At 40.0% G+C, this 26055-nt stretch overlaps 1 protein-coding gene across 14 annotated transcripts in view; it reads right to left on the reverse strand.

Annotated features, from left to right (window-relative positions):
• The window catches only part of NRCAM (neuronal cell adhesion molecule), a 183765-nt gene that overhangs the window by 9582 nt on the left and 148128 nt on the right, over positions 1-26055 (reverse strand). For 6 of the 14 annotated variants that reach the window (XM_042466801.1, XM_042466802.1, XM_042466797.1 and 3 more), the window contains 5 exons: positions 24435-24560; positions 21600-21752; positions 13888-14019; positions 9781-9859; positions 943-7197 (listed from right to left, as the gene is read on the reverse strand). In XM_042466801.1, the coding sequence (XP_042322735.1) occupies positions 5427-7197; positions 9781-9859; positions 13888-14019; positions 21600-21752; positions 24435-24560 (2261 nt within the window). In that variant the 3' untranslated portion in view covers positions 943-5426. Of the gene's footprint in view, positions 1-942; positions 7198-9780; positions 9860-13887; positions 14020-21599; positions 21753-24434; positions 24561-26055 lie in introns of those variants that run through there. The other 8 variants (XM_042466811.1, XM_042466810.1, XM_042466809.1 and 5 more) reach the window with 3 other exon arrangements.

The following is a 26055-nucleotide window of genomic DNA, read 5'->3' on the forward strand; positions in this document are numbered from 1 at the left end:
TGTAAAAAATATGCATTTACAGTTCCAAATATTTTCTGAGCTCTTCTTTAATATTTATGTGAATATTTATTTTGATTTGTCTTTCAATTAAATTCACTATCACTCAACAGGCAGATCAGACTGGGAAGTATACAGAGCAGAATGTATACAAGGTAAGCTTTTACTGCTTTGGATTCACCATTAATTCTGCTGCTTTTAGCTCAAAATATTTGGATTCAGTTGAAAAAATATTTAGAAAAGCAACTGAAACTGTAATTTGGTATACATGTCACATAAAATGTTTTCAAAAGTGTACAGCAGCACTGTCTTCAGAAAGTATTTGTTTTATTTATTAGTGCAGAATTCAGGAAATTTTGAATTCAAAGAAATAAGTTCTTTTTGTCAGTTTTTCTTCCATCCTTATTTCTTTTAGGTTTGTTTTACAAATTTAGCCATTGTCATAATCTGAATAATGAAAAAATACTTACACAGTTGGTTGCACTGTTTCTGTCATTTTTCTATATGCTAGTAATGATGAAGATTCTAATGTCTGTATAATTAAAACAAACAAACAAACAAAACAAAACTGCAGATTTACACATGTGTGTACCTGCATGAAGGGGGGCACCGGTGTGAGTGCACAGTTACAGCATATGCAAAATCAACTTGGAGCCAGGCTCCCATCTTTTGTCCACACTAAAAAAGGTCTAAGTAATGTTGTCATAGAGATTGCAGGAAATGCTGAGTTGGGTCACCTAGGAATTCTGCCTCTCAACCAGGAAGGAAATACACTTAAAGTTGCATGAGAAAATTATGTTGTCTGAACTCTAATTTCTGTCAGTCAAACTGAATGGCTCTATTGTGTGCTTCCAATTCATTTCTGATTTATGACAACCATAAGGAGAACCTATAAGGGCTTTCTTAGCAAGATTTGTCCAGAGGGCTTTTTCCTTTGCCTTCCTCTGAGAGAGTGTGACTTGCCCAAGGTCATAGAGATAGTTTTCATGGCTGAGCAGGGAATCGAACCTTGGTCTCTCGGAGTCTAGTCCACTTCTTAAAACACCACCTTAATCTGGCTCATAAAAAAGATTTAATGGCCTAAAACCAATTGATAGTCCCAACTTGATTTTACTGACTGAATCAACCGATGAACAGTAAGTAAGCACTTTTATAAACCCCAGTTATTTAATGAACTATTGTAGTTGAAACTGGCAATTGGAGTTCTAAATGTGCCAAATAAAATGGCCAGATGCAAAGGAAGAATATGGCATTGGGTAACCCTAATATCCTTTGCATCAAAATGCTTAAAGGTAAGCAGTCAAGGAGGGCATGTCTACAAATGGCAAGTGGATATTTTGCCATTGAGCATTTTAGGCTTCAGTTCCAGAATTAAGATAGAGGCTTCTCATTGCTTCAGTGTCATGGTAACATTAGGAGACTGTGTAAAGCTTGAGACCCTGCAGCAGGAATGGTACTGAGGAAGCTTACATGCCAAGTGAATGTGACAACGAGACCAAATCATAGACTATTCAGCCTACAAACTAAACAGATACTACAAACTGTACTGAGATATAATTAAATACACTGAAATTACCAAGATTAATTTATTCATTATTAGTTCAAGATACATCCTTGATTCTTAAGGCCTTTTAAAACTCCATTCCAGCTGAGACTTTCCAAATGCTTAGAAAAATTTCCTAACTTGTCTATTACACAATTTAAAGATGTTTGTGGACTGATGAAAGAATTGTGAATCACCTTTTACCAAGACGCAGACAAAAACAAGAAAATGATGTAACACATGCAGGCATGACAGGTCAGTCCATTGTTTCTGTGGTTAAGTAATGCTTGCCTATAAAATATTTCAAAGAAAGGAGCAAGATTTCACCTTGAATGGACAGTGATCCATTCCAGGTAGGATAAATCTCATTTTTCTGCAAGGAGAACCAGTGAGTTCCATGTTTGTGGTGTGGAATCTGTGCTGGGTTTTATTCCATACTTTCAAAAAACTGTCCAATGTACTGAACCAATTTGGGGACTGAAAGTCTGGAATAAAGCCAGAGCACATTCGCTGCATCGCTGACAAGGTAACCTCTGGCCACCCTAACTGTCCATCTGGTAACATGAAATGTCCAAAAGAATATTCTGCTCTCAAATTGGTGAATTGTTTGACTCTTCACATCAGAAGCTGTTGACAAATTAAGGTGTATTAAAAATATAAAGAATATGTCTGCAGATACATCCTGGGAAACCTCAAAGTGTTAGGAGTGTCACTGAAGAATTCTTAATCTGTTGCTAAAACACAGACTGTAGAAGATAGAGTGATTCTCTCAATGGGAACTTCAAAATGGTTTTTAATGGTTTACATTAACATTATTTCTAATGTCAAACAATTTAATACATTACAACAAATGTTTGTACTGTCTCCTTATGCAGATTTGCAACTTATTCCAAAATACAACAGCAAATCAAAAATATTTAACTAAAATCATTTCCTAAATTATTTTCTATACAAAAGAATACTTACATCCTTAAACTTTTAAAATTGTAATCAACATGTTGACTGTAAAATATATTTCAAAACTTCAACAATTAATATAGGGAACCACTTGCTATACAAATTCAAGTTATAGTACGGAGTCCTTAATAATGAATTCAGCTATTTTAAAATCTTGTCCTATGCTCAATATTTTCTTTATTATATGGTTTTATGAAACAAATAGCAAACATGAAAATGATAGGATGAAATACATGACGAAGTGAGAAGGTGACTGTGAGAGATTACATGAACTGAAACAATTCCATAATACACAGTATAAATAAACAAAATGCAAGGAATACAGCTTTTACACATTCATAGCAAACTTCACCACATCTTCCAATTACATTGTATTACCTTTTGATAATCTTTTTTACTTCAGGGGCAGGCAGATGCAATAACCAGTAAAACTGTAGAAGTGTGTGAGTGTGAGTGTCTTTCTGTGAGCATGCGTGTACACATGGGCACCCACTATGCAGTCCAGCCACCAACACAACTCAATATGTGTTACATTCTTCCTGAGATGACACACCAAACAATTCAAAATAATAATACATTCAATTGACAAAATGTATCACTTTTGCATTGGAACCAGAAAGAGGTGAATGTCTGTTGAATTTGAAAGGGAAAGCACTTTAGACTGAAAGGTCAGAAGGCACAACTAACATGAAGGCCATAAGAAAGGCCCACTGAAGCATTTCATGTTCCCCACCCCCAACTATTTAATATCTACATTTTTTAGAATATGAGATATATATTTCCCCAATCATGAATTAAAACTTTTCCACAAATATTTCTTGTCTTTTAGGATACATTTTTTTTTCTTTTTTAAAAAATTGTAGTCCTATACATTTTGTATCTGTCCAGTGTAAGAACCTGAAGCAATTTCATTAATTTTTACACAGTTGGGCCCAAAAGATACCAAATTTACTCTCTTTATTAGTAACGAGAGTGAGAGACAGACACACAGAGAGAAACTATTAATAATACTTTTACAAACACTTTCACCTAGTTGGAAAACAATGTAAATGGTAGATTTCCATTTATTTGGAATGGAGGAAGGCTGTTGCCTTGTAGATATTGCAAGCATGCTGTGTCTTAAACCAGGGGTAGGAAACTGTAGAGAGGGTGGGGGCATTTTTTGGTGTTGGTGAGCTGCAGCCCAGCATGCCCATTGGGTCCAGGATTGATGCCATTGACATTTCTGGTTTTATTTTTGACCAATGGGGGGGAAAAGGGGACCCCAAAACCATTTTCCTCCAAAGGTTTTGATCCATGTTGTGCTGGATTTGCAGTGAAAAATCACATTTAAAAAGGAGAGGGGTTGGAACCCTGAGGGCTGCTTTCAACATTTGGGCTGAACTTTGCCCACCATTTTAAACTGTGAATCTAAGAGACTCCTCGGTTGAATAGTGGATCAAATTAGCAAAAGCTTTACACTTTAGAAGTGTATTGAGGTCGTATAAAATAAATAATGCAGAAAACAGTGAGGAAACAAGCTCCACATGCTCTAGGATAGTCAACTGCTTATTCAGTGTTTAAAAAGCCCAACACATTTCAGCCACAATGAGAAAATGGATTTGCAGTGGCTAGAAACAAATACAATTATTCATATAAATAATAAAAATAAAAATAAACAGTGGACCATCCTATAGGATGTGGATCTTGTCTCATCATTGTTTTCTGCTTTAAACAATTCTTCCTGGAAATAAATCTTCTGATTTGGCTATCGAGAATTAAATTCATGGAATTGTTACTGCTATGGAGACAGCCAGTACTGGAATGGAAGGTAGGTTGGTCACTCCTTTCCTATGTGACATCAAGGGTGAGTGCAGTCTAATACAACCTGAGTGGCAGGTACAAGACCTGTGCTGTAGGGTACTGGCTATATAGTAATCAATAAATATGAAGCAAATAAACCTATACCAGCCTACTCAGAAATAAGTCTCACAGAGTTCAGCTGGCAACTTTCCACATTAGTATTCCTGCATGGGTATGACACATTGAGTTGGCTGGGTGGAAAATGTAACAATTTAAAAATATATAGAAGTTATTATACTGCACAAGTTTCTATACTACTGGTAGAAGATAGGAAGTAGCCCTAAGAGACATGAATCAGAGATTAAAATACTGAATTCTCTTGACTTAACTCTCTAAGACCTAGAATCTCCCATGCCCTTAAATGCCAGAGCAAGTCAGTCAGAGGGGAAAAAATCCATTTATATGTAGAGATCTATGAGAAGGTTTCAGGCTTGGAAAGTCACTTTAGTGAAACCTTTAGTTACATTACTAAAATCAGAAATTAGCTCAATCTAGCTCAGCATTCAGCTCTTAACCAATCAAATGCCTATAGTAAACCCATAAGGAAGTAATTAGTGCAACAGCATCTTTTCTTTTAGGTTCCTCAGCAAACTAAGATACAAAGATTTAGTGCCTCTGAAACCAGAGATAATATATGGTTAAATAAATAGTAGCCATGATATTCTTAGCTTCCATTAATCTGTCTAATCTTCCTTTAAATCCACCCAAGATGGTGGCCCTCATTGCATCTAGCATAGTTTAACTAGGCACTGTGTGACAATATCCTTCCTTTTATTTATCCTGAACCTATACGTCTTCAATGCATGTTCTCATGTTCTAATATTATGGTTATATTGTATAAGCACTCTAGATTGCTTTTAAGTCCAAACTACAGTTGAGACACCTACATTCTTTTGTTCATTTGGAATTAAATGTGTCCAGCATGGATAACAATTCAGGCACATGCGAGGGGCCCTTCCAAATTGGTCCTGTATTTAAAATTTTTCAAGATAAGAACCATAAAAAAGAGATCCCATAACAATCAAGTTTTCACTACTGAAGGTATAAAAGAACATGGCAGATACTTTACTTCCTTGGAACATTTAAGTCAAAGGCTTTTACTGATACATTTGTGATTTCTTTGAATCCCACACCTTTTCATATGGTTGCTATATAAGGACTGCAAAATTCTCCCTCTTCTAAATCTAGATGAGAACTGATAGGAAATGAGTGACCTGCGCGGATAGTGAAGAAAACAGCTTGAACTGTGTTTTTTCCTTTTCCACTGATGTGGGGATTTCTTTTGAACAAAATCTTTGAAAACCTTTTCCAAACAGTCCCCAAATAAAGTTTCACCAGAATAAGGCAAGGATAACAGCTTATTTTTCATACCTAGATCTAGTGGCCAACTATGTAACCACAGAGCTCGCCTTGCTACTATGAGGCATGCTATGTTTTTAACTGTGAGAATAAGAGAGTCCTGAGCTGCATCACAGATAAAATTAGTTGCAGTTCTACACAGAACTTGTGTTCTCCTCTTGCTTGAAGATAAGCTCGTTTTATCTCCTCTTAGTAGTTTCTCCTTTTCCAGCCAGGCTAATAAAGCATAAGAAGCATAGGCAGAATATAGGGAGATTCTAAGCTGGGTTGCAGCTAAACTGAATGATCGCTTGAGTGCAGCCTCAATTTTTCTATCAATTGGATGTTTGGGGACAGGACCTTCAATGCCAGAGATACATGATTTAGCATTTCCCCTGACAACTGCAGTATCTACTTTGGGTATAGTCCTCCAAAATGAGGTTTTATCCATTGGAGGAGGGTACAGTTTATGCATTCGTGCTGGAGCTACATGTTTTACATTGGGTTTGTTCCAGATTTTATATACTAGCTTTTTAACTGCTAAATGGACAGGAAGGGAGCAAGCTATCATGTCCTCATCTGACAACTGTCTAAATTTATTTTGTTTTAACCTTAGCTCTTTCTGAATATGCTTAAATAAGTCATTTTGATTTTCCATTTGAAATGTATGTACAGGATCAATGTCCTCCTCTATTTTCAATGGCAAGGAAAACCTATTTTCAGAAGGTGTTCCAGCCAGCAAATCTTTCTGAAACTCAGATTTCTTTTCTTTAGAAGCTGCAAGTTCTTTCAAAATATCTATTGCCTCAGATAATGAAATCTGTGACTGTTGCCTACTTATTTCAGGCATAACTGCTGTTTCTAATGCCTCAGAACCTATTACTAGAGAAGGTCCATCTTGTGCAGTGGAAGCCACAGAACCTTTAGTCACAGCCTGGGCATCCTTCAAAATGGTAATAATTCCAGGCAATGTAATAGACCTTGTTACCAAATCTTTGTCAGCGTTTGAGCAATCAGTACTACCATCAGCAGCAGCAGAAGGTCTTACCTTCTTAATATGGGGTCTGTGGTTGTCTTCTGAATCTGAGCTGAGGTCTACTGTGTGGTTGAACCACTGTTGTAGAGAGGATAGGGTTTTGGTAGACCCTTGCTGATATGGGGAACACTCTCCTACCTGAGAATCTGACCCTTCATCCAGTTGTGTTATCCGTTGTTGGAGAATGTCATATCTAGAAGCACCCTCAGACTGCCATTCAGTCGACATATTTTTTCTCGGACAAAGTGAGTGGGAAATGGATTTAACCTTTAAGTGCTCTGAAGACTGCCTGCCTTCCCTACAAGAGGTCTTTGAGATGGTGCTGGAGGATTGATTTCCTGACCTTCTGGATAGGTTGGATCTCTCAGACCGCACAGACACTGCTTTGGTAAAGACAGGGCCTGTTTCGGGAAATATGGTGACATCTCTACATTTTCTCTTTCTTCCTTTGTCCATTTTCTTTATTGTCCACGGAGACATGGACCTGAAGTGATGGAAAAAAGTTCAAAATGCTCGAATTCTTGGGGGGAAAACGGAGAAAGCAGGTTTCTCTCAAAGACATACTTCATCATGGTTTAAAACTACCTGAGACAATATGAACCACAGAACTGACTGTAGCAATGCTGAATTGCACAGAAGGTACAACCTCATATTTTATAAATAACACATTTGTTTGCATCTGCCCTGTCTCTAAAGAGAAAAGAACCAAATCCTAAATCTGATGAATGGCAGATTAACTCATGTCTAAACAAAGATTTTGGCAAAATAAATTAGATGTGTGACTTAAAAAAACACATCAGGTATTCAGGCTCATGCAATTATATACTTCAGACAAACCAACTGAAAATGGAATAGGTGATTTCACAAACTGATATGCTAGTTGCCTCAAGACAAATACAAAAATCCTGTATTAGATCCCATGTGATTTGATAATATCATCTAGAACTTAATTGTACAACTCACAAAAACCTCACTAGAGAATTGGCATAATTTTTGAATAACTATGAAAAACAAAAAGGTATAATAGATACAAGTTGCTTTTGGATAAGGTCTATTTATGAATAGTTTTACCACTACTTGATTGCTCTAGAACAATGTTATTAGCCCATAGCTTGTATAATTAACTTTTCCCAGCAACACAGAAATAGAAAAACTAACCATATTTAAAAGGTTGTGCACTGAAAGGGCCACAAGATGCAGGGATTGCACCATGACATTTGAGGTGATACAATATATGTTATTACACTGAAATAAAATACTAACATCTTATACAATTACAAATGAAAAAAATAAAGTCAAGTCTTTAAAAACACACCACACAGAAATAAACATATAATAATATATAAAACAGCATAAAAACAAAATAAAATACAAAGCATCCCTCTTTCTTGTTTAAAGCCAACACAATGGATTAACACAACAAAACTTGATTTAAATTACATTGCATGTCTACTATGATAAATTCACTAGCTTGAAAATGTGTTTGTGAGACAATCCATGCAAGCTAATTGGTGTTGGTTTGTAAAGGATGATGAACTGGTTTAAAGTCAGATAATAACAAACCACAGTGATTTGGAGGCTATCCTTTGCTTCCTATCCCACAAACTGAAGTTCTCATATATATTATATATATATATATATATATATATAATATCAGTTTGCTATAGATGCCTAGATCAGAATACTGTACTATCAAAAGAAAAAAAGCAAAATCTGAGTACCACTGCAGTCAATTATATGTGTGTGTGGAGTAAGTCTGGATTTAATTCAGGACACATACATATTCTGTTTTACTCTTGCTTTTAAAAGAGTAAGGCAGGAATATTAAAGAATGCAGGGTGGGGGGAATACATGCACAACTTCAAAATCAGAATGGAAAGTAGACACAGATATACCTGAGGTATGAATGAAGTAAAATCCAGACTCAAATTTGTTTAAGTATTGGGTTGTCAATACTGCAATTTGGATGTTTTTACCTTGGTTGATCATAACATATGGATCTAATATCTCCCACCTAGACTCTAATCTTATTCACTTACTTAGGAGTAAGTTCCAATGAATTAAAAGGTACTTACTTCTCAGTAAATATTTGAAGTATTGTTCTGTCAGAAAGCTATCTGGACGCTGTGTGGGAACAGGACTACCAATGCAGAAGCACAAGATTTGTGAAACTTTGTTCACTTCTGTTTACGTTTCTATACCAATTGTGATGTTTTTCTGTGTCTTCTATTATGTTATGCTTTGCCACAGCTACTGCACCTAAGTAATTTCAAATTATTCCTAGTGTTAAATGAAGGGCAGAATTACTAGACAGGTTGCTATAAAGCCCTAAACAAGTATTACAAAATTTTCCTCATGGGGTGTGGGATATATGCTCTTCTACCCACAAATTTCCCTTATTAATGAGGACAACAGGCAACTGTAAACACATTGAAATTGATAAAGTTAAATAATTCAGTTTTTCATTCAGCTGAATTTATTTTTATATAGGTTCAGCTGAATAGTTCCACTGGCCTGTTACAGACTGTCAAAATAAAGCTGCTTCGGGTCTCTTTGGAGGTAGGCTGTTTAAATGATGCATGCATCCGAAGAATCCGGAAGCTGCACCAAAGCTGCACTCCAGTGCTTAGGAATGGGGTGTGGCTTTGGCGCAACCTCCGGACTCTTAGGACCCATGCATCATTTAAACAGCATGCCTCCAAAGAGACCCCAAGCAGCTTTATTTTGGCAGTCTGTAACAGGCCACTGTAACTCTTGAGAGTCAACATGGGAAGGCTGTGAGTAAAGGGGATTGTACTAGAGTACCTTTCCTTTCCATGAGTGGAATTTTAAAACATCAGAAAAAGGCTTATGTCTGTGAACTGAGAATCCATATTGATGTAAAACATGGTCTTACATCAACAGTGGCAATATAATGTCTTTAATGTTGATGTGGCATTGTGTTTGATGATACTGAGTTTATGAAACTATTACCTGATCCAAGAGTGAATACTTCTAAATGGGCCCAACAACAGTCTGTTAATTTCAAATCCAAGTTGCTCTGACCAATAAGAATATAATTATTTACCTGTATTCACCAAGTGTTCCATCATCTTCTTTCATGGGCTGAATTTCTGGATCACCATGAGCATCTTCCTTTTCTTTCACTAAAAGGCAGAAATTGATATGTAAAAATAAATTAAACAGTGTATTGGACATACACCTGGACATGCTTAGAGTGGACCTAATGAAATCAGTGAGCCTGAGCATCATAATGACTAATTTCAAAGAAGCAGCTGTGTTAGCCTCTTTCAGCATAAAAATGACGAAGGAAGGGGGAAAGGGAAAAAAAGAATGTAGCATCACCTTTAAGACTAACTAGTTTTTATTTCTGCATGAGCTTTCATGGATGGAAACCTTCTTCAGACTGAACTGTATTGCATCCAAAGAAGTAGTTTTATATCCACAAAATGATATAATAATGGGCACCAGACTCATCTGGCCACTCTGTTTGCACCCAAGTTATTATTATTATTAACCTTTATTTATGAAGCGCTGTACATTTACACAGCGCTGTACATACAATATTTTTAGTTAGATGGTTCCCTGACCTCGGGCTTACAATCTAAAAAGACATGACACAGAAGGAGAAGGGAGTGGTGGAGGGAAAGGGTAAGAGGTCCAGCAGTTCCTCTCTACCTCCAAGGCCTGGACCAAGGCAGATGGACTGGAGGGAGGGTTTGGCTTTATAATGGATGGTTAATCTTCTTCCAGGGAAAATACATACTCTCAAGTAGGATACCTATACAGTACATAGCAATACAGGAAATGGTTTGATAAACAGGCACCAAAAGAATATCAAATAGTAAGTGACAATTATGCAATGCCTGGGAAGGCTTCTCTGAACAGGATGGTTTTCAACTCCGTTTTGAAGCTGGTTAAAGAAGTGATGGCTCTTACTTGTGGGGGAAGAAGGTTCCAGGAGTGAAGGGCAGCAAGTGAAAAGGGGTGAATCCGGGATGGGGCAGAGGAAATCCTGGGCTGAGACAGCAGACCTTGACTACCAGAACGGAGGGCCCAAGTGGGAAGGTGAAGAGAAAGAAGGTCTGATAAGTAAGGAGGGGCCAGTCCATGGAGGGCTTTAAATGTTGACAGCAGGAGCTTATACTGAATGCAGAAAGGGAGGGGGAGCCAGTGAAGGGATGCCAACACAGGAGAGATATGGTCACAGCGGTGGGCGGATGTGATAATGTGTGCAGCTGAATGCTGGACAGAGATTAAAGGATGGAGGTGAGAAAGAGGAAGCCCAGCCAGGAGAACGTTACAGTAATCAAGTCGTGAGACCACTAGGGCATGGACCAGGATCTTGGCAGTAGAGGCGGAGAGATATGGTGGGATTTAGACAATATTGTACAAAAAGAATCTACAAGCCTTGGCTGTGGTCTGGATCTGAGGGATACACGACAGAGAAGAATCAAAGATAAAACCAAGACTGCGGGCTTGCTGGACTGGTTGAATAGAAATGTTGTCCACAGAGACAGAAAAGGAGAGTTGAAGGGTGGGCTTAGGAGGAAAGACAAGAAGCTCCGTCTTGGACATGTTGAGCTTCAAACGCCGATGGCGCATCCACTGCGAGACAGCTGTGAGGCAAGACAAAACTTGCTGTTCAAGCCTTGGAGAAAGGTCAGGGGCGGAAAGATACAGCTGGGTGTCATCGGCATACAGATGGTAGGAAAAACCAAAAGAGCTAATGAGTTTTCCTAAGGACAGTGTGTAGAGAGAAAACATAAGGGGACCCAGAACAGAGCCTTGGGGAACTCCAACAGATAAGGGAACAGGAGAAGAAGTCTGACCACCTGCAACTACTGCAAAAGATCTGCCAGACAAGTAAGATCTAAACCAGTTGAGAACAGAGTCTGAGAACCCAAGGTCAGAGAGTATGTCAATTAGGAGAAAGTGATCAACGGTGTCAACGGCTGCAGACAAATCGAGAAGGATGAGAACAGAGTAAAGGCCATTAGCCTTGGCCTGTAAAAGGTCATTCGAGATCTTAGTGAGAGCTGTCTCTGTAGAATGCCTACAAGTGGCAAGAGCAGAAGTGCACAATGGGGGAAATGGCACAGGGCACCTCTTTCTTTATACTAGAACCCCTGTGATCTAGCGGGAAATGGCAAACAAGCAGGATTAACAGATTGCGGAGGTGGGCTTGGAGCACGTTTTCAATCAGGTCTATCCATTCAGCCTAAACCCATTGATTCTGGGTCACCTCCACTAGTTGGCTTTGGAGTGGCTTCCCCATCCTTTCTATTCTTTGTTTGTACGCATTGTGGGGTGGATTAAGGACAGTTTATTTATTTATTTATTAAATTAATTTGTATCCCACATTTCTCTCATCATAGGATTCAAGGTGTCATACAGTATCTAAAAACATACTGTATTTGCTGGCGTATAAAACTACTTTTGAACCCAGGAAAATCTTCTCAAAAGTCAGGGGTCGTCTTATACACCGGGTGTCATCTTATAGGGCTGGCTGAAACTTCTGAGCTGGACTGGAGAATCTGCGGTTGCCACAAATTGTGGGGGGAACTCAAAAACGGCCGTGGCCACATCCCCACCATATGTGGCGACTGTATGAAAGCAGCAAGGGTGGCGCTGTACAAGTACGGTAGAAGAAAATTCATTCACCAGAATTCGTGGAAAGAAGTGATTTAACACAGTCCCGATTATGAGGTGAGGGGGTGCCTCACTGGAAAGATGTAAGTGAAGGGCGGAGCAAGCTGCAGGCATCTGGGGTATGGAAAAAACAGCCGTGTTTGCACTGCCGCTCTGATAGTCTTGGAGACAAGGAGGGCTGGGCAGGCAGGCAGAGCTGACCAATCCAAGCAAGCTTTGTATACAACACGTTTTCCTGCTAAGTATCTGCATGTCATAAGCATTTGAATTAAAATTACCATATTGAAATCAAATCTGATGTTTTTTAAATTTTTATTTGGTGTGCGTTGGAAGAGGGGTAGTCTTATAAGGCAAGTATATCCCAAACTCTATATTTTAACTGGAAAAGTTGGGGGTCATCTTATATGCCCAGTCGTCTTATACACCAGAAAATACGGTAGATGTGTGTTCCTCACTTCATTTGTCATAACTTTGGTGGGTTAGTACTGGGCTGGATTAAGTGGGGTTTTGGCTTGAGCACTATCTTCCATGGGTAAAGGGGGATCCTCTTAAGGGGACCTTCTCATGAGGATGTCAGGATGCCCCCAGCATCTGGGAACAAATCCAAGCCTTGGTATCAGGTGGCAGGGGAATCACACAAAGGGCTAATGCCCAGGTGTGATTCTGTTTTCTGTCACCCAACTCCCTCCAGTTGAACACACACTTGAGTTACAAATTGTTACCCAGCTCCATACCGAGTTCACCTTCTTTCAGCTGTAATCAATACATGTTGAGGCCTGTTCTATTCCAGAATTAGTGTCTGGAGTGTTTACTGGGCATGTTGCCCATTTCACTGCTGAGGGCTGCAAATACTGTGATTAATTGTGGTTTGACAGAAAATACTGTAGAGAAGGACTCTCATGCATGTTAAATAGTGGATATGCTGTGGATGCTCAACCAATGTAATGGCAGGATTTGCTTGAAGAGTCTGATAACTGATATTATTATTATTTTAAAAAGGAGTTATACATTTGTCCCTCCACATTTGCTGGGGTTAGGGGCACAGGACCCTCGTGAATGTGGAAAAACCACAAATAACAGAAGCATTTTTTACCTGAGAGAACACCTCTCTAGGAATCTCTAGGTCCTCCAGTGCAACTCTGTGGTCAACATCTGCCAGACATTGACCATATAATTTCACTGGAGGAGCTACAAAGGCCTAGTGGTGTGTTCTTTCTAGGAATCTCTAGGTCCTTCAGGGTGACTTTTGGTTAAAGTTGACCATAGAGTTGTGCTGAGGACCTAGCTATTCTTAGACAGAACATATTAGTGTCACATCCATGATTAATAAAATCCGCAAAACTCAAAGCCGCAAATGTGGAGGGATGAGTTTATTTGTATCCAAGCCTTCATATTTCTTTACGATACCTAATAGAAATGGGCCATTACTTCTGCAAAATATCTGAATGAAGGGGAAAAAACGGATGCATATTTCTATTGAAAGTCTTGATGATCTGCATTTGCTTCTAAGGCTGTGGCTCACCTGGATATTTTCCTCCTTTGTTTCTCCGTATGAAACAAACAATCAGCAAAATCAAGATGAGAAGGGCAACTGCACACATAAGACCAATGAACCATCCTTGAGTGGCAATGTCAACCTGCCGACTTGCCTTTGCTAGAAAGTGGAAAATTTGAATTGTTATTCATTACTTATTATACAAAAAGATCATTCAATTACATTAGAAACATTTAATTCACATCAAATCTTTATAGAGTATCTTATCCTATAATTTTTCACCACTATTACAAACAAATTTATGATAACAAATATAATGCCTAGGAGCATTTGACCTTCAAATGGATTTGGAACAAAGTTGTTCATGTTGTTGAATTTTACACACATTTGCCTCCTCGCCCAAGGGACCACCGTGCCGCCGACGCCGCCGCTGCTGGGGACTGCGCCTCTCGCCGGGCGGCCTCCTCCCGGTGGTTTCGAAGGTGCGCAGCTGCGCACCGCCCCGGGAGTGCCGCCCACGGACGTTGGGAACTCCGCCGCTGCGCAGTTGCGCAGTCTCAGAGGGCGCAGGAGGCTAGAATAGCCTTAGGAGCAGGGGATGCCTACAGTGGCTAACCCCTGCTCCATTAACAGCCATAGGAGGGTGGGGGAAGGATAGGGATGCGGGGGATGCCTGGGCCGGGGATAACACCTTGGTGGGCGGGGCCCCAATTGAGGTTGTGTGGGGCAGGGGGAGGTATGGCGGTGGGAGAAGGGACTTCTGTTCCAGGGGAAGGCGTGATAGATGTATCATATCTATCACGCCTTCCTGTCCCTCTCCCAACCAGAAGGACCTGAGGGTCACTCCAACCGTGCCACAAACCCTGTCGCTGCTCCTGTGCAATGCCAGGTCCATTAATAACAAGACCCACATCCTCCAGGATCTCCTGGAGGACTCTAAGTGTGACCTGGCTTGCATTACCGAGACCTGGCTTGGGTCTGAAGGGGATGCTGTGTGGGCTCAGGCCCTTCCTGCCGGGTTCTCGGTGAAGGACCAGCGCAGGTTAGGTGGGCGGGGGGTGTGTGGCCTTGGTACATAGGAACACCGTGTCCCTCACCAGGAACCACCTCCGACAGACCACCTATATCGAGTGTATTTACCTGACCCTAAAGGCTAGGGACAGTCTAGGGATTCTGTTGGTGTATCGGCCACCCCGTGCATTAGCGGACTCCCTTAACGAGCTGACACAGCTGGTCGCTGAGCTGATGTTGGAGACGCCCAGGCTTCTTGTCCTGGGTGACTTCAATATCTCCCTCACGGCCAGCTATGTTCCATCCGGTGCGGCTCGGGAATTCATGGAAACCATGGCGGCCATGGGCCTGTCCCAGCTGATACAGGGTCCTACGCACTGTGCGGGTAACACTCTCGATTTGGTCTTCTGTTCGGAGGAGGAGAATCCGTGGGTGGAAATTGCTAATATTTCCCCCTTGTCATGGACGGATCATTTCCTGGTAGAGGTGAAAATCAAGGCCTCTACCCAGATCCCCCCCGGGGGTGGTGGACCAGTTAGGATGGTCCACCCTCGAAGGCTGATGGAACCTGAGAGGTTCCAAGAAGCCTTAGAGGGGCTCGCGGTTGGAAATGACGGCGACTCTGTTGATGCCCTTACCGGTATCTGGAATACCGGTCTTTCTGGGGCTATACACAGAATCGCTCCCAAGCATCCTCTCAGGCCCGCTTCCAATCGTAAGCCTTGGTATACGGAAGATCTCCGGGCGAGGAAGCGGGTTCTGCGACGACTAGAGTGCCGTTGGCGGAAACACCTTCGCTTAAACGACAAGACTCTCCTAGACCGGCTGTTGAAGGACTATGGAGAGGCAATACAAGCAACAAAGAATTCGTTCTATGGTGCTCGTATTGCGTCCGCTGAGTCACGTCCGGCAGAGTTGTTCAGGGTAGTCAGGGAGTTAACTCAGCTCCCTCCTGCCCTGAACCAGATCCTTGAACCTTCTAAGGCCTGCTGTGACCTTTTTAATGACTTTTTTGTGGATAAAACTTCTCGCATAAGCGAAGGTCTGAACGCCGACGTTAGTGCAGAACCTAGGGTAGAAGTGTCCAGAGCCTCCGCGGACTATGTTACACTGGATCAGTTTGAGTTGGTGAGTACCGATGATGTGGACAAGATCCTCGGAAGTGTTCGGAAAACAACCTGCTCTCTTGATCCCTGCCCCTCGTGGTTAGCGGCCCAGGGGGGACCGGTGGTAACGACATTGTTACACCGGATAATTAACACCTCTCTGAGGGATGGGCGATTTCCATCGGATCTTAAATTGGCCATTGTAAGACCGATCCTAAAGAAGCCCTCCCTCGACCCCCTGGTACATAATAATTATCGGCCTGTTTCGCTGCTACCATTCTTGGGGAAGGTGATCGAGAGGGCGGTTGCGATCCAGCTTCAGGCGGTCTTGGATGAAGCGGATTTTCTGGACCCATTTCAAACTGGCTTCCGGGCGGGTCACGGGGTTGAGACGGCCATGGTCGCCTTGGTCGATGATCTCCGTCTGGGCATCGACAGGGGAAGCGTGTCCCTGTTGGTGCTCTTGGACATCTCAGCGGCTTTCGATACCATAGACCATGGTATCCTTCTGGGGCGCCTGGCTGAGGTGGGAATTGGGGGCACTGTGCTCCAGTGGTTCCGTTCCTACCTCTCCGGGAGGTCCCAGATGGTGCAGCTGGGGGACGTGTGCTCCAGCGAGCGGGCCCTTAAAACTGGGGTCCCTCAAGGAGCCATTCTGTCCCCCATGCTATTTAACATTTACATGAAACCGCTGGGAGAGATCATCCGGAGACATGGGGCGCGGGGTTATCAGTACGCTGATGACACCCAAATCATTTTCTCTATGTCTCCGACTGATGCAGTGACTGGGGATGGCGTCTCTCCTCTCGTGGCCTGTCTGGAGTCAGTAATGGGCTGGATGAGGGAAAACCGACTCAAACTTAATCCAGAGAAAACGGAGGTACTAGTGATAGGTCCCCCTGGTCCAGGAATGGCGGTGGTTCCACCTGTCCTGAACGGGGTCACGCTCCCTGTGAAGGACTCCGTGCGTAGTCTGGGGGGTGCTTCTTGACTCGTCCCTTCGCCTGACTGCTCAGGTGAATGCGACGGTCAAGAGTACCTGTTATCAGCTTCGGCTGATTCGCCAGCTGCGCCCATACCTGGCCCAGAGGGACCTTGAGACTGTTGTACACGCTCTGGTAACTTCGAGATTGGATTTCTGCAACGCACTCTACATGGGGCAACCCTTATACCAAACTCGGAAGCTGCAAGTAGTGCAGAACATGGCAGCACGGCTGGTCACTGGCGCTCCCAGGACCAGCCATATAACACCGGTGCTTAAAGATCTCCATTGGCTGCCTATTCGCTTCCGAGCTCAATATAAGGTGTTGGTTATCACCTATAAAGCCCTAAATGGCTTGGGCCCAGGATTCCTGAAGGACCGTCTCTCCCCGTACATTCCGCCTCGCACCCTCAGAACATCTGGGCAGCAACTCCTGAAGGTGCCTGGGGCAAGGTTGGCCGTTACGGCCAGAAGATCCTTTTCCACAGCTGCCCCAGCCCTTTGGAACACGCTGCCCATAGAGCTCCGCTCATCTTCCACCCTGGCCCAATTTAGGAAGGGACTTAAAACCTTCCTATTTAATCAGGCATTCCCCGTCTAAACATCCTATGGGCCTCCCTCCTCTCTCGTGGCCGTGAGGTTGGGCTAAGGGTTTTTTTTATTGTTTTTATGTACTATTGTTGTTTTAATCTGTTTTTAAATTGTACACTGCTGCACTAAGGTGCATTTTGTAAGCCGCCCTGATCTATTGGAAGGGCGGGGTATAAATAAAATTTTATTATTATTATTATTATTATTCAGCATGTTCAAAATGTAAAAATTCTAAAGCTATTTTCTTTTATCAGATACTTAGGCCGGTTACAAACTGGCATTTGGGACGTCCGGAGGACGTCCCATTTTAAAAAAGGGGCGTCTCTTCTAGATGCCCCTGGGCCTAATACGGACTCTGTCCGTACAAGATGGCGCCGGCCCTTCTACATGGCTGTGCCATCTTTGCGTATCGGACGCTGAGCGCCCGTATGCGTTGCGTCCTTTGTGACGTAGCGAGTGCGCCCCTGGCGCCTCGCTACGTCGCAAACGCGATTCTAAAAGAAGCTCCATTTTGGAGCTTCTTTTTCGGTCTGCACAGGAGGCTCCGGCTCCCCCGCGGACTAACCGGCGGCGGCGGCAGACCGTCGCAAAGCGACGGTTTGTATCCCGCCTTAAATAGTTAACAGATACTTATGTATGTAGGTGGCAGTGACTAATATTTCTGTAATAAAAAATCAGGGGAGGGTACTTGGATCCGTGTGTGTGTGTGTGTGTGTGTAGAAAGAAGGCATAGTGGATGAAAAAGCAGGAGCAAATTTGTAAAGGAGCACTCCTTATCTATGAAGTTACAAAATTAGGAGATTCACCCACACTTTTCCATATGAAATGAGTTGATTAGTTTTGTACTGAGATAGCATGATCCACTTGGAAGGAATCTGTTATGACTATTTCCTTTCTATACAGAAAACAGGAACATGCTATTTACGAACATCCTCAGACTTTATTGGGTTAGTGTACTGTGCTTTCCAAAAAGGGAACTGTTCTTTATAAAGGTAACAAACTATTCCGAGGCACTTTCTTTATATAAAATCCAGAAGTGAATCTTAAAAACAGACATTAATAACTAAATAATAATGCACTAATTACATTTATGTTCTATATACACTTCAAACAGTACCTTTTAGGTTAGAAAAATAGGTTTTTAATAAACAAACAAACATGCAGTTATAAGTAATTAAATGTTTAGTGTAAACATTACAGGAAGACACACAGACATTTAACACTGAAATGAAATTTCATGCCATCTAAATTAAACAATCCATGCATAACACATATAAAAATATAACAAAAGTAAAGGCAGTAACTTACTTATGCAGCTTCTGGAAATTACTATATATTCTGCCTAGAAGCACAGATTTCTAAAAGCCAGTACTTTAAAAAAAAAAACCTACCTTAATTTCTATTGTACTACATAAATTATTTATTTTGAGAAGTCTACATATTTTCTCATATAAATACTGAAGCTGTGCTTCAGTATTTATGTTAATGTAAATCATGACTCTACTTCACTTTATTTACAATGAAAATATGAAGATGCTGGACAGGAATCTTTTAGATGCCACAGAACATGTGTTGTGAAAATTAAACTAAGGATACATTATTGCTCTCCTGAATGAAATTCTGTTTTCAGGATACTCCTATGGGAAGATGGGAGATAAACACTGATATCTTTCTGAGCTCTTGAATTAGCTCAGGACATTTTTTATGAGATTTTCTAAGTTATTTTCTTCTTCTGAAAAAGCCATAAACCCAAGCTGTACAGAAGCAAACTATAGAAAATGTTGGAAACATTGCTGTGTATCTCAACCTAATAACTAAAGTTCTTGATTAAGCACATTAGATATTTCACCCAATTCTTCAGTGCTCATAGCCACCTCAACTCTGTTACAGAACCTTCTGATTTAGCATTCGTGGGCATGGAGAGTAGCATATAAAAACCAGGAAGGGAAAACCCTGGTTCCTCACACATGTCAACTCTACAGCACATTTTCCCTTTGCCTTCCCTTAATTTACCAAAAAGAACAAAACCAGACATGGAGAAACAGCAAATCATTTCCCCACTCTCCTCCATTTCTGTTTTATAACAGTGTAAAGGGACACCAAGGACTGTAAGTGTAATGCTATCAAGAAATAACATTCCCAAATATGTTCAGCAGTATTTAAGTCCCTATATGTGCTGCATGTGCCACTGTGCAGACTGTATCAACAAAAGGCTATACAACGTTTTTCAGGAAGGGTCTCTTTTTAATATACTAGTTGCTTTGGACCATGACTTCTGGGAAAGCTACTTGGTTTTGGATTCTGCTGATAGGACTGGATACTTTGTGGATATTTGAAGTCCAATGTTAGATGTGCAGGGATGAAAATATAGTCCCTTTTACTGTCATGGGAAGGAATCTACTGGCTTCTGCAGAAAGTCACACGAGAAATGTATTTTGCTGTCCCCAAGATTTCACCTTGCTCCTATATAGAAATATCTGGATTCTACAGACAATTTTTCCAGTTTTGTAATTAACACAGACCTAAACCTAAGTGTTTTCCCAATCAGAATCACTGAGGCCCTGTCTAAACAGGCCTATAGGGTGCCCTTGTCACATGCTCGGGATTGGCCGAGGGCGCACCGCCCATACGTGCCTCACCCCTAGCACGTGATGAGGGCGTCAAAATGGCAACACCTTGTACACATGGGTGCCGCCATTTTGACATGATGGACGCTTAGCGTCTGCACGTCATGCCCCATAATGTCATGAGTGCACCATTGGCGCACTGCAGCATCGTTATGGCACTGCAGAAAGAACCTGCTTTTTGCAGGTTCTTTTTGCTGCACGAGGGAGCCGCGTGGTTTGTCCACTGCAGCTTCCTCACACAGCACAACAAGATGCGGGCAGACTGTCCTTTTTGGGCGGTCTGTACCCCAACTGAGTCAGCTGTTGAACATTGAGATAAATCCATTAATTCAGTGCTTCTAGTCTGGTTGGTACAAGCAGCTGGGTTTAGGCTACAGAATGCACTTTAAAAAAATTAGATAGGGAATACAGCATTTGAACAATTCAACTCACAATATAGTATAAAGTGGAGATCATATCACTGTATTAATTTTATCTGTTTCTTTTTAAATATTTTAAGTAAAGTATAGGCAGGTCCACTGATTTCAAATCAGCAAAATTCTTCTATAATGTCATTATTTTTAAAAAATAATAAAACATTACCATCTCCAATCTAAAAAAAATGTGTAACTTGCTCCTCTTTCCATTAACATTTATTGCCGAGTATTTTGTAAAAACAAACAAACAGCTACAAGCTCCACAGCATAGCAATTCTGGGAGCTGTATTTCAAAAATTATAGTTCAGGTTTAACTTCTCCCAAGTTATCGTACAGTGCTATCAGCACTGGTAATATTGACATGTGAAGGAAGAAAAGGACGTGTGTGCTGGAAGCATCTTCTTATCTAATAGTTAAAACTAATAGTTCTGACTATAACTTGGATCCAGAAAACAGATGTTCTTCTTTCATTGAAAGAAAAAATAAAGATATAATGGAAGTTGGGAGCTTTCTGATTCCTTCTCCCCTTGCAGTTCCCATTAACCCTTAACATGATGAGACACTTCTTCTGTGGCATTTTACTTCTTCTGTGGCATTTTTGGCACAACAGAAGATCAAATTTAATGGATTTTTACCTTAAAGCTAGAAGAAGCTATGAAGAAAATGGGTCTCAGCTGAGATTTAACTGCTTTCTAAACTGTTTTCTGATTATGTTGAGTAAGAAATGTAAAACAAAGCAAATCAATAATAGAGCTCAACAAAAGCAGGCATGAGAAATGTACCTTTTCATAAAACAAATGACAAGAGACAAAACTGACTAGAAGATATTCACATGGAGCATACTAAAGATATGCTGGTGTGGCTATGAGACACACATTTTACCTCTATTTTATGATGCAGCAAAGAAATGAAAATATTGTGACCCAACATAGCACTAGATCAAAACTTTAACACTTAACACATCACAATTTTGAATGCAAGGCAGAACAGGCATGGTGTGCCTCACCTGGACCTGTCTCAAACACAGTCTCTGAACTTTTAACACCAGAAAGACCCTCAGCACCAACCCGGACTTTATATGATGTTCCTGGTGTTAATCCTTTTAACATAAAGAAGTTCCTGGAACCATTAATATGTTCTTTTTTCAGCTCTTCTTTGCCTACAAAATTTTCAGGAACACAACATATTGGAGTATTTGAATTCACTCTTAAATTCCAGTTAACATTTCTCACTGACATTTACTTCAGAAAGCTTAGGTTTCCCTCTGGGTAAAAAAGTGCTTCACTGTTATTTCTTAATGTCCAATATCTACCATAATCTAACTAGTATCCTATCTTTCATCTGTTGTAACTACTGATTTATTTATTTCTAGCTAAATGATAAGAGGTAGAATTAAATAGTTTAAAATTGCTATTCAGTAAGTTGGATTATCATTTTGTTTCTTGGAAAGCAATTAAAAAACTCTCAAGATTGATAGATATAATATTTTCTTTAGGTCTTTATTTTTCACTGTCTATCAAACAAAGTGAAAGCATTCACACCCAGAGGAAAGGCATTTGGCTTAATTAATCATCATTTTCTGCCTGATTTACAATTTTCTTATATTACTAATGACATTTAACACCACACAGAGTTCATCTGAAGTTTTGTTTATTTATTTATCTCACCTTTCTCTTAAAATGAGATCCAAGTTTTGTTTATTTATTTGTTTGTTTATTTATCTCACCTTTCTCTCAAAATGAGATCCAAGTTTTGTTTTGTTTATTTATCTGTTTGTTTATTTATCTCACCTTTCTCTCAAAATGAGATCCAAGGCAGTTTACAAATTAGGGTCATATTTGGACTTAACTGAGAGACAGCAATGCTGTTTCCTCCACTCATGTGAGTAAGACAATGAGATGGTAACTACTTTCACCTTTAAGAAAAATCAGAACTGAAGAAATCCCTGCATTCAGTTTGAATAAAGTCTGATTTATCACTGACAAGTCTGATGATACAAAAACGCTTAAATCAGAGTAAGGCCAGAGTAGAACAGAAAGTTAACACTTACATAATTTCATTGATCCTGTGGTTGTAGAATTCAAAGACATAGCCATGTTAATATGGAAAATCAGTATGCAAGGGGATCATATAATACCTTTGAGACTAATTGAAAGAAAGAAGCTGGTAGCAAGAGCATCTGAGAAACACAAACATGCATTTGAGGAAGTAGGCTCAGGTCTATGAAAGCTCATGCTATCATCTTCTTTTTGTCACACTCAAAGGTGCTAAAAGTCTCCTTCCAATATTGATTTTATGGGTGTACTATACTTGGCATTAACAACTGAATTTGGATCAAAGCCTACAATTTCAACGTGCAGTATTTTAAAAAATACTATAAAAGATATTATGTAGTTTTTCAAGAGAAATTAATATTTATCTAGTGCAGGTTTTCTCATATGCACATCCAGCTGTAAGGAAAATCATTGGTTTCAACACAGTCTGCATTATTTCTTTCATTCTACAGGCTAATAGCTGGAAAAGTGTGCCTTTTTGAAAAAAGGGTAAAAATTCTACTAATCTGCTTCTTCAGAGGAATTGTTTCACTCGTCACTCCTGCTGTTTTTTGCCCAGCAAAGAAATATCAATGGGCATTCAGCCTCTTTTACAAGGATGTATCCACAGCTGTGGGCACTTTCATGTACAGTTGGCTCTCCATATTCATGGATTCTGCATCCACAGAGTCAACTGTGATTTGAAAATATTCCCACATGCACTCACAAAAAATTCCAAAAAGCAAACCTTAATTTTGCCTTGATTAATCAACTATCATTTTCTGCTGGATTTACAGTTTTCTTATATTACCACTGAAATTTAACACTACACAGAGTTGATCTGAAGTTTTATTTATTTATTGGATTTAAATGTCACCTTATTCTCAAAATGAGATCCAAGGCAGCTTACAAATTTAAGTTAAATCAAACCTTGATTTTGCCATTTTCTACAAAGGACACCATTTTACTGCAACATTGTATATAATGGGATTTGAAAAATTACGGATTTTGGTAGCCATGGGGTGGGGGATCTAGGAGCTAAATTCCAGTGGATACCAAGGGCCCAGTTCAAATGGTGCATTACTGACATTGTATCTATAGTAACAGGCTTTTGCTGGTATCTTAAGATGCTATAAAGAAATTGCAGTAAATATTTGATATTAGGGATGTAATTATTTACCAATTTTCTTCTCAAAGGCAGCAACAAATAATTTGAACAATTTTCTTTCGACTGTGAGAAAATATTTGAAAACTACACAGTTTTCAAAGTCTATTTGCAATTCAGGACTTATTCTGTCTAAATTTTGTTTCACACAGATAATAGCATTTTCTGCACAAATAATAATATTTCTCCATATTTCTATGCAAATCAACAATGTGGAAATTTTTCAGAGAATAAATCCTCAATTACAACCCAATCCCCAATTACAACTTTTTTCTGAGAAGACAAATGTTGTTTCATGTGCAAAACAACCACATACAAATTTTGTGCACTATAGTCGCAAACTGTGAAAATCAGCAAGTGCAGGATTCTTATTATTTTTCTAGACACTCTAAAATCATGCTTTTTACTGTTTTTTGAAATATTTTCTGAATATTCCTTCAATTGCTATTTTAGACTATGAATTAGCAGTATTTCAGGGAATAAGCTACATCACTACTACTTCTTAATGAGTCATATTTTTAAAAAAGTTACCCTGTTTTAAAAAGCAACTTTTTGAAAAATAAACATTGACCTGTTTTTTATTATTAAAATATTTTCAAATATACTACAGCATTTAGAAGAATTCAATGAAATTTCTTCTTACTGCCTGCCACACCATATTCAATATAAGTGTTTTCATGAACTGGACCCTCATATTCCCAAGTGATATTGGCATAGATCTCAGCAGCAGCTGCCGTAACATTTTTGATCCTTGGATAGACTGGTTGCACTGAATACACAGGAAAAACAGAGCAAAATATGAAAAGCATCCAATACGTTCCATTTTTAACTACTTCACTAACTTGAAGCTAATGTTAGAGTTATTGTTTTATTCTGTCATGGAAAAAAGGGAAATATCTGGACTTACCGTGAATTCCCATTTACAGAGATTCTCAGGTGGGGCAAATTGTAATTCAGAGAAAGCACCTCCTCTTGGTTACCAAATATGATCCTCTTGCAAATGGCACCAAGGGGAGGAGCTTCCCCTTATCTTCCAGTCAGAGCCCAAAGCCTAGATAAGCCCCTACCATCAATTACAAACTGACAGAATATCTACTAATTGAATAATAACCATGATGCATTATAATTAAAAGAACACGAGTAATAAAGATGATAAATATGGTAGGAAAGATAATTTCACAGTATTAAAGGAAAAGAATTACAAATGTTCATGGACTTTACAGAATACAATTGACATTTTTTTAAAACTATAAAACTGCCCCAACCCGGAACTGACATACTTTAGACTGTGTTGCTCTCCTAATTTAGATGATAGTTTGGACAAGGAAAAAAAAATCCTCAGAACTATATAAAAGTGAATTGACTTTTGGTATGAATGAGAGATAAGTTAAGAAAATGAAATAGTCTCTTCTTACCAAAGAGAGTATTACATCTGAAGTGTTATATCTGGAGATGCCATGAGTACATATAAAACAGATAAAGCAAAGCTGGCATTAAGTGTCAGTTTGCTAAAGAGAGAGGTGGCCAAGAGGTCGAAAGGTTTTGAAAGGGAACAAAAAGCTATGTTGAGATGTCTTGATGTGAAATTTTTGTCTCTTGGATGACTCCTATGATACCAATTCATATGTGGCTACTGAATAGAAATTGACCGTGCTTATGAACAATGGGAGAAAGTTAATTTTTTAATGTATTAATGCCTAAGACTTTGTCAAGTAGTACTGAAAATTCCAAAAGAGAATATGCTTAATCCTCAGACATAGTTTTTTTTCTTTCTTTCTTGATTTAGCCCAAGCGCTGGAAGTGTAGTATATGTCTAACTAGTCGCTGTCCAAGATTACTTGTACAAGGTCACTTAACGAGCTTCCATGGCCATGAGGGGATTTGAAATCTGATGCCCAGAGTCTTAGTCCAATACTACATCACTTTGGCTGACTATTGATATACAGTGTGCCCGCACCATACGCGAGTGCACTATACATGGCTTTCAACTTAGGCTGAAGCCACGTGGCAAAAAAGAGAATGGTGTGTATGCACAGCTGTGCTGCAAGCACGAGCCCCATTATATCCAATGTGGCTTGAGCATATGCGCTTTTTGCTTTACGTGGGGGGTTGGGTTGGGGTCCGGAACAGATCTCCCGCACAAGGTAAGGGCCCTCTGTAATATTTTCTCATCTTTGATGAGAAAGGGTTTCATCATAGTGAAAAAAATTATTAAACATCACAAGACGTTTTCACGCTTGTGGAACAGCATAAAGATGAACAAT

This window comes from Sceloporus undulatus, chromosome 5 (genome assembly GCF_019175285.1).
Source record: "Sceloporus undulatus isolate JIND9_A2432 ecotype Alabama chromosome 5, SceUnd_v1.1, whole genome shotgun sequence".
Lineage (NCBI taxonomy): Eukaryota > Metazoa > Chordata > Lepidosauria > Squamata > Phrynosomatidae > Sceloporus > Sceloporus undulatus.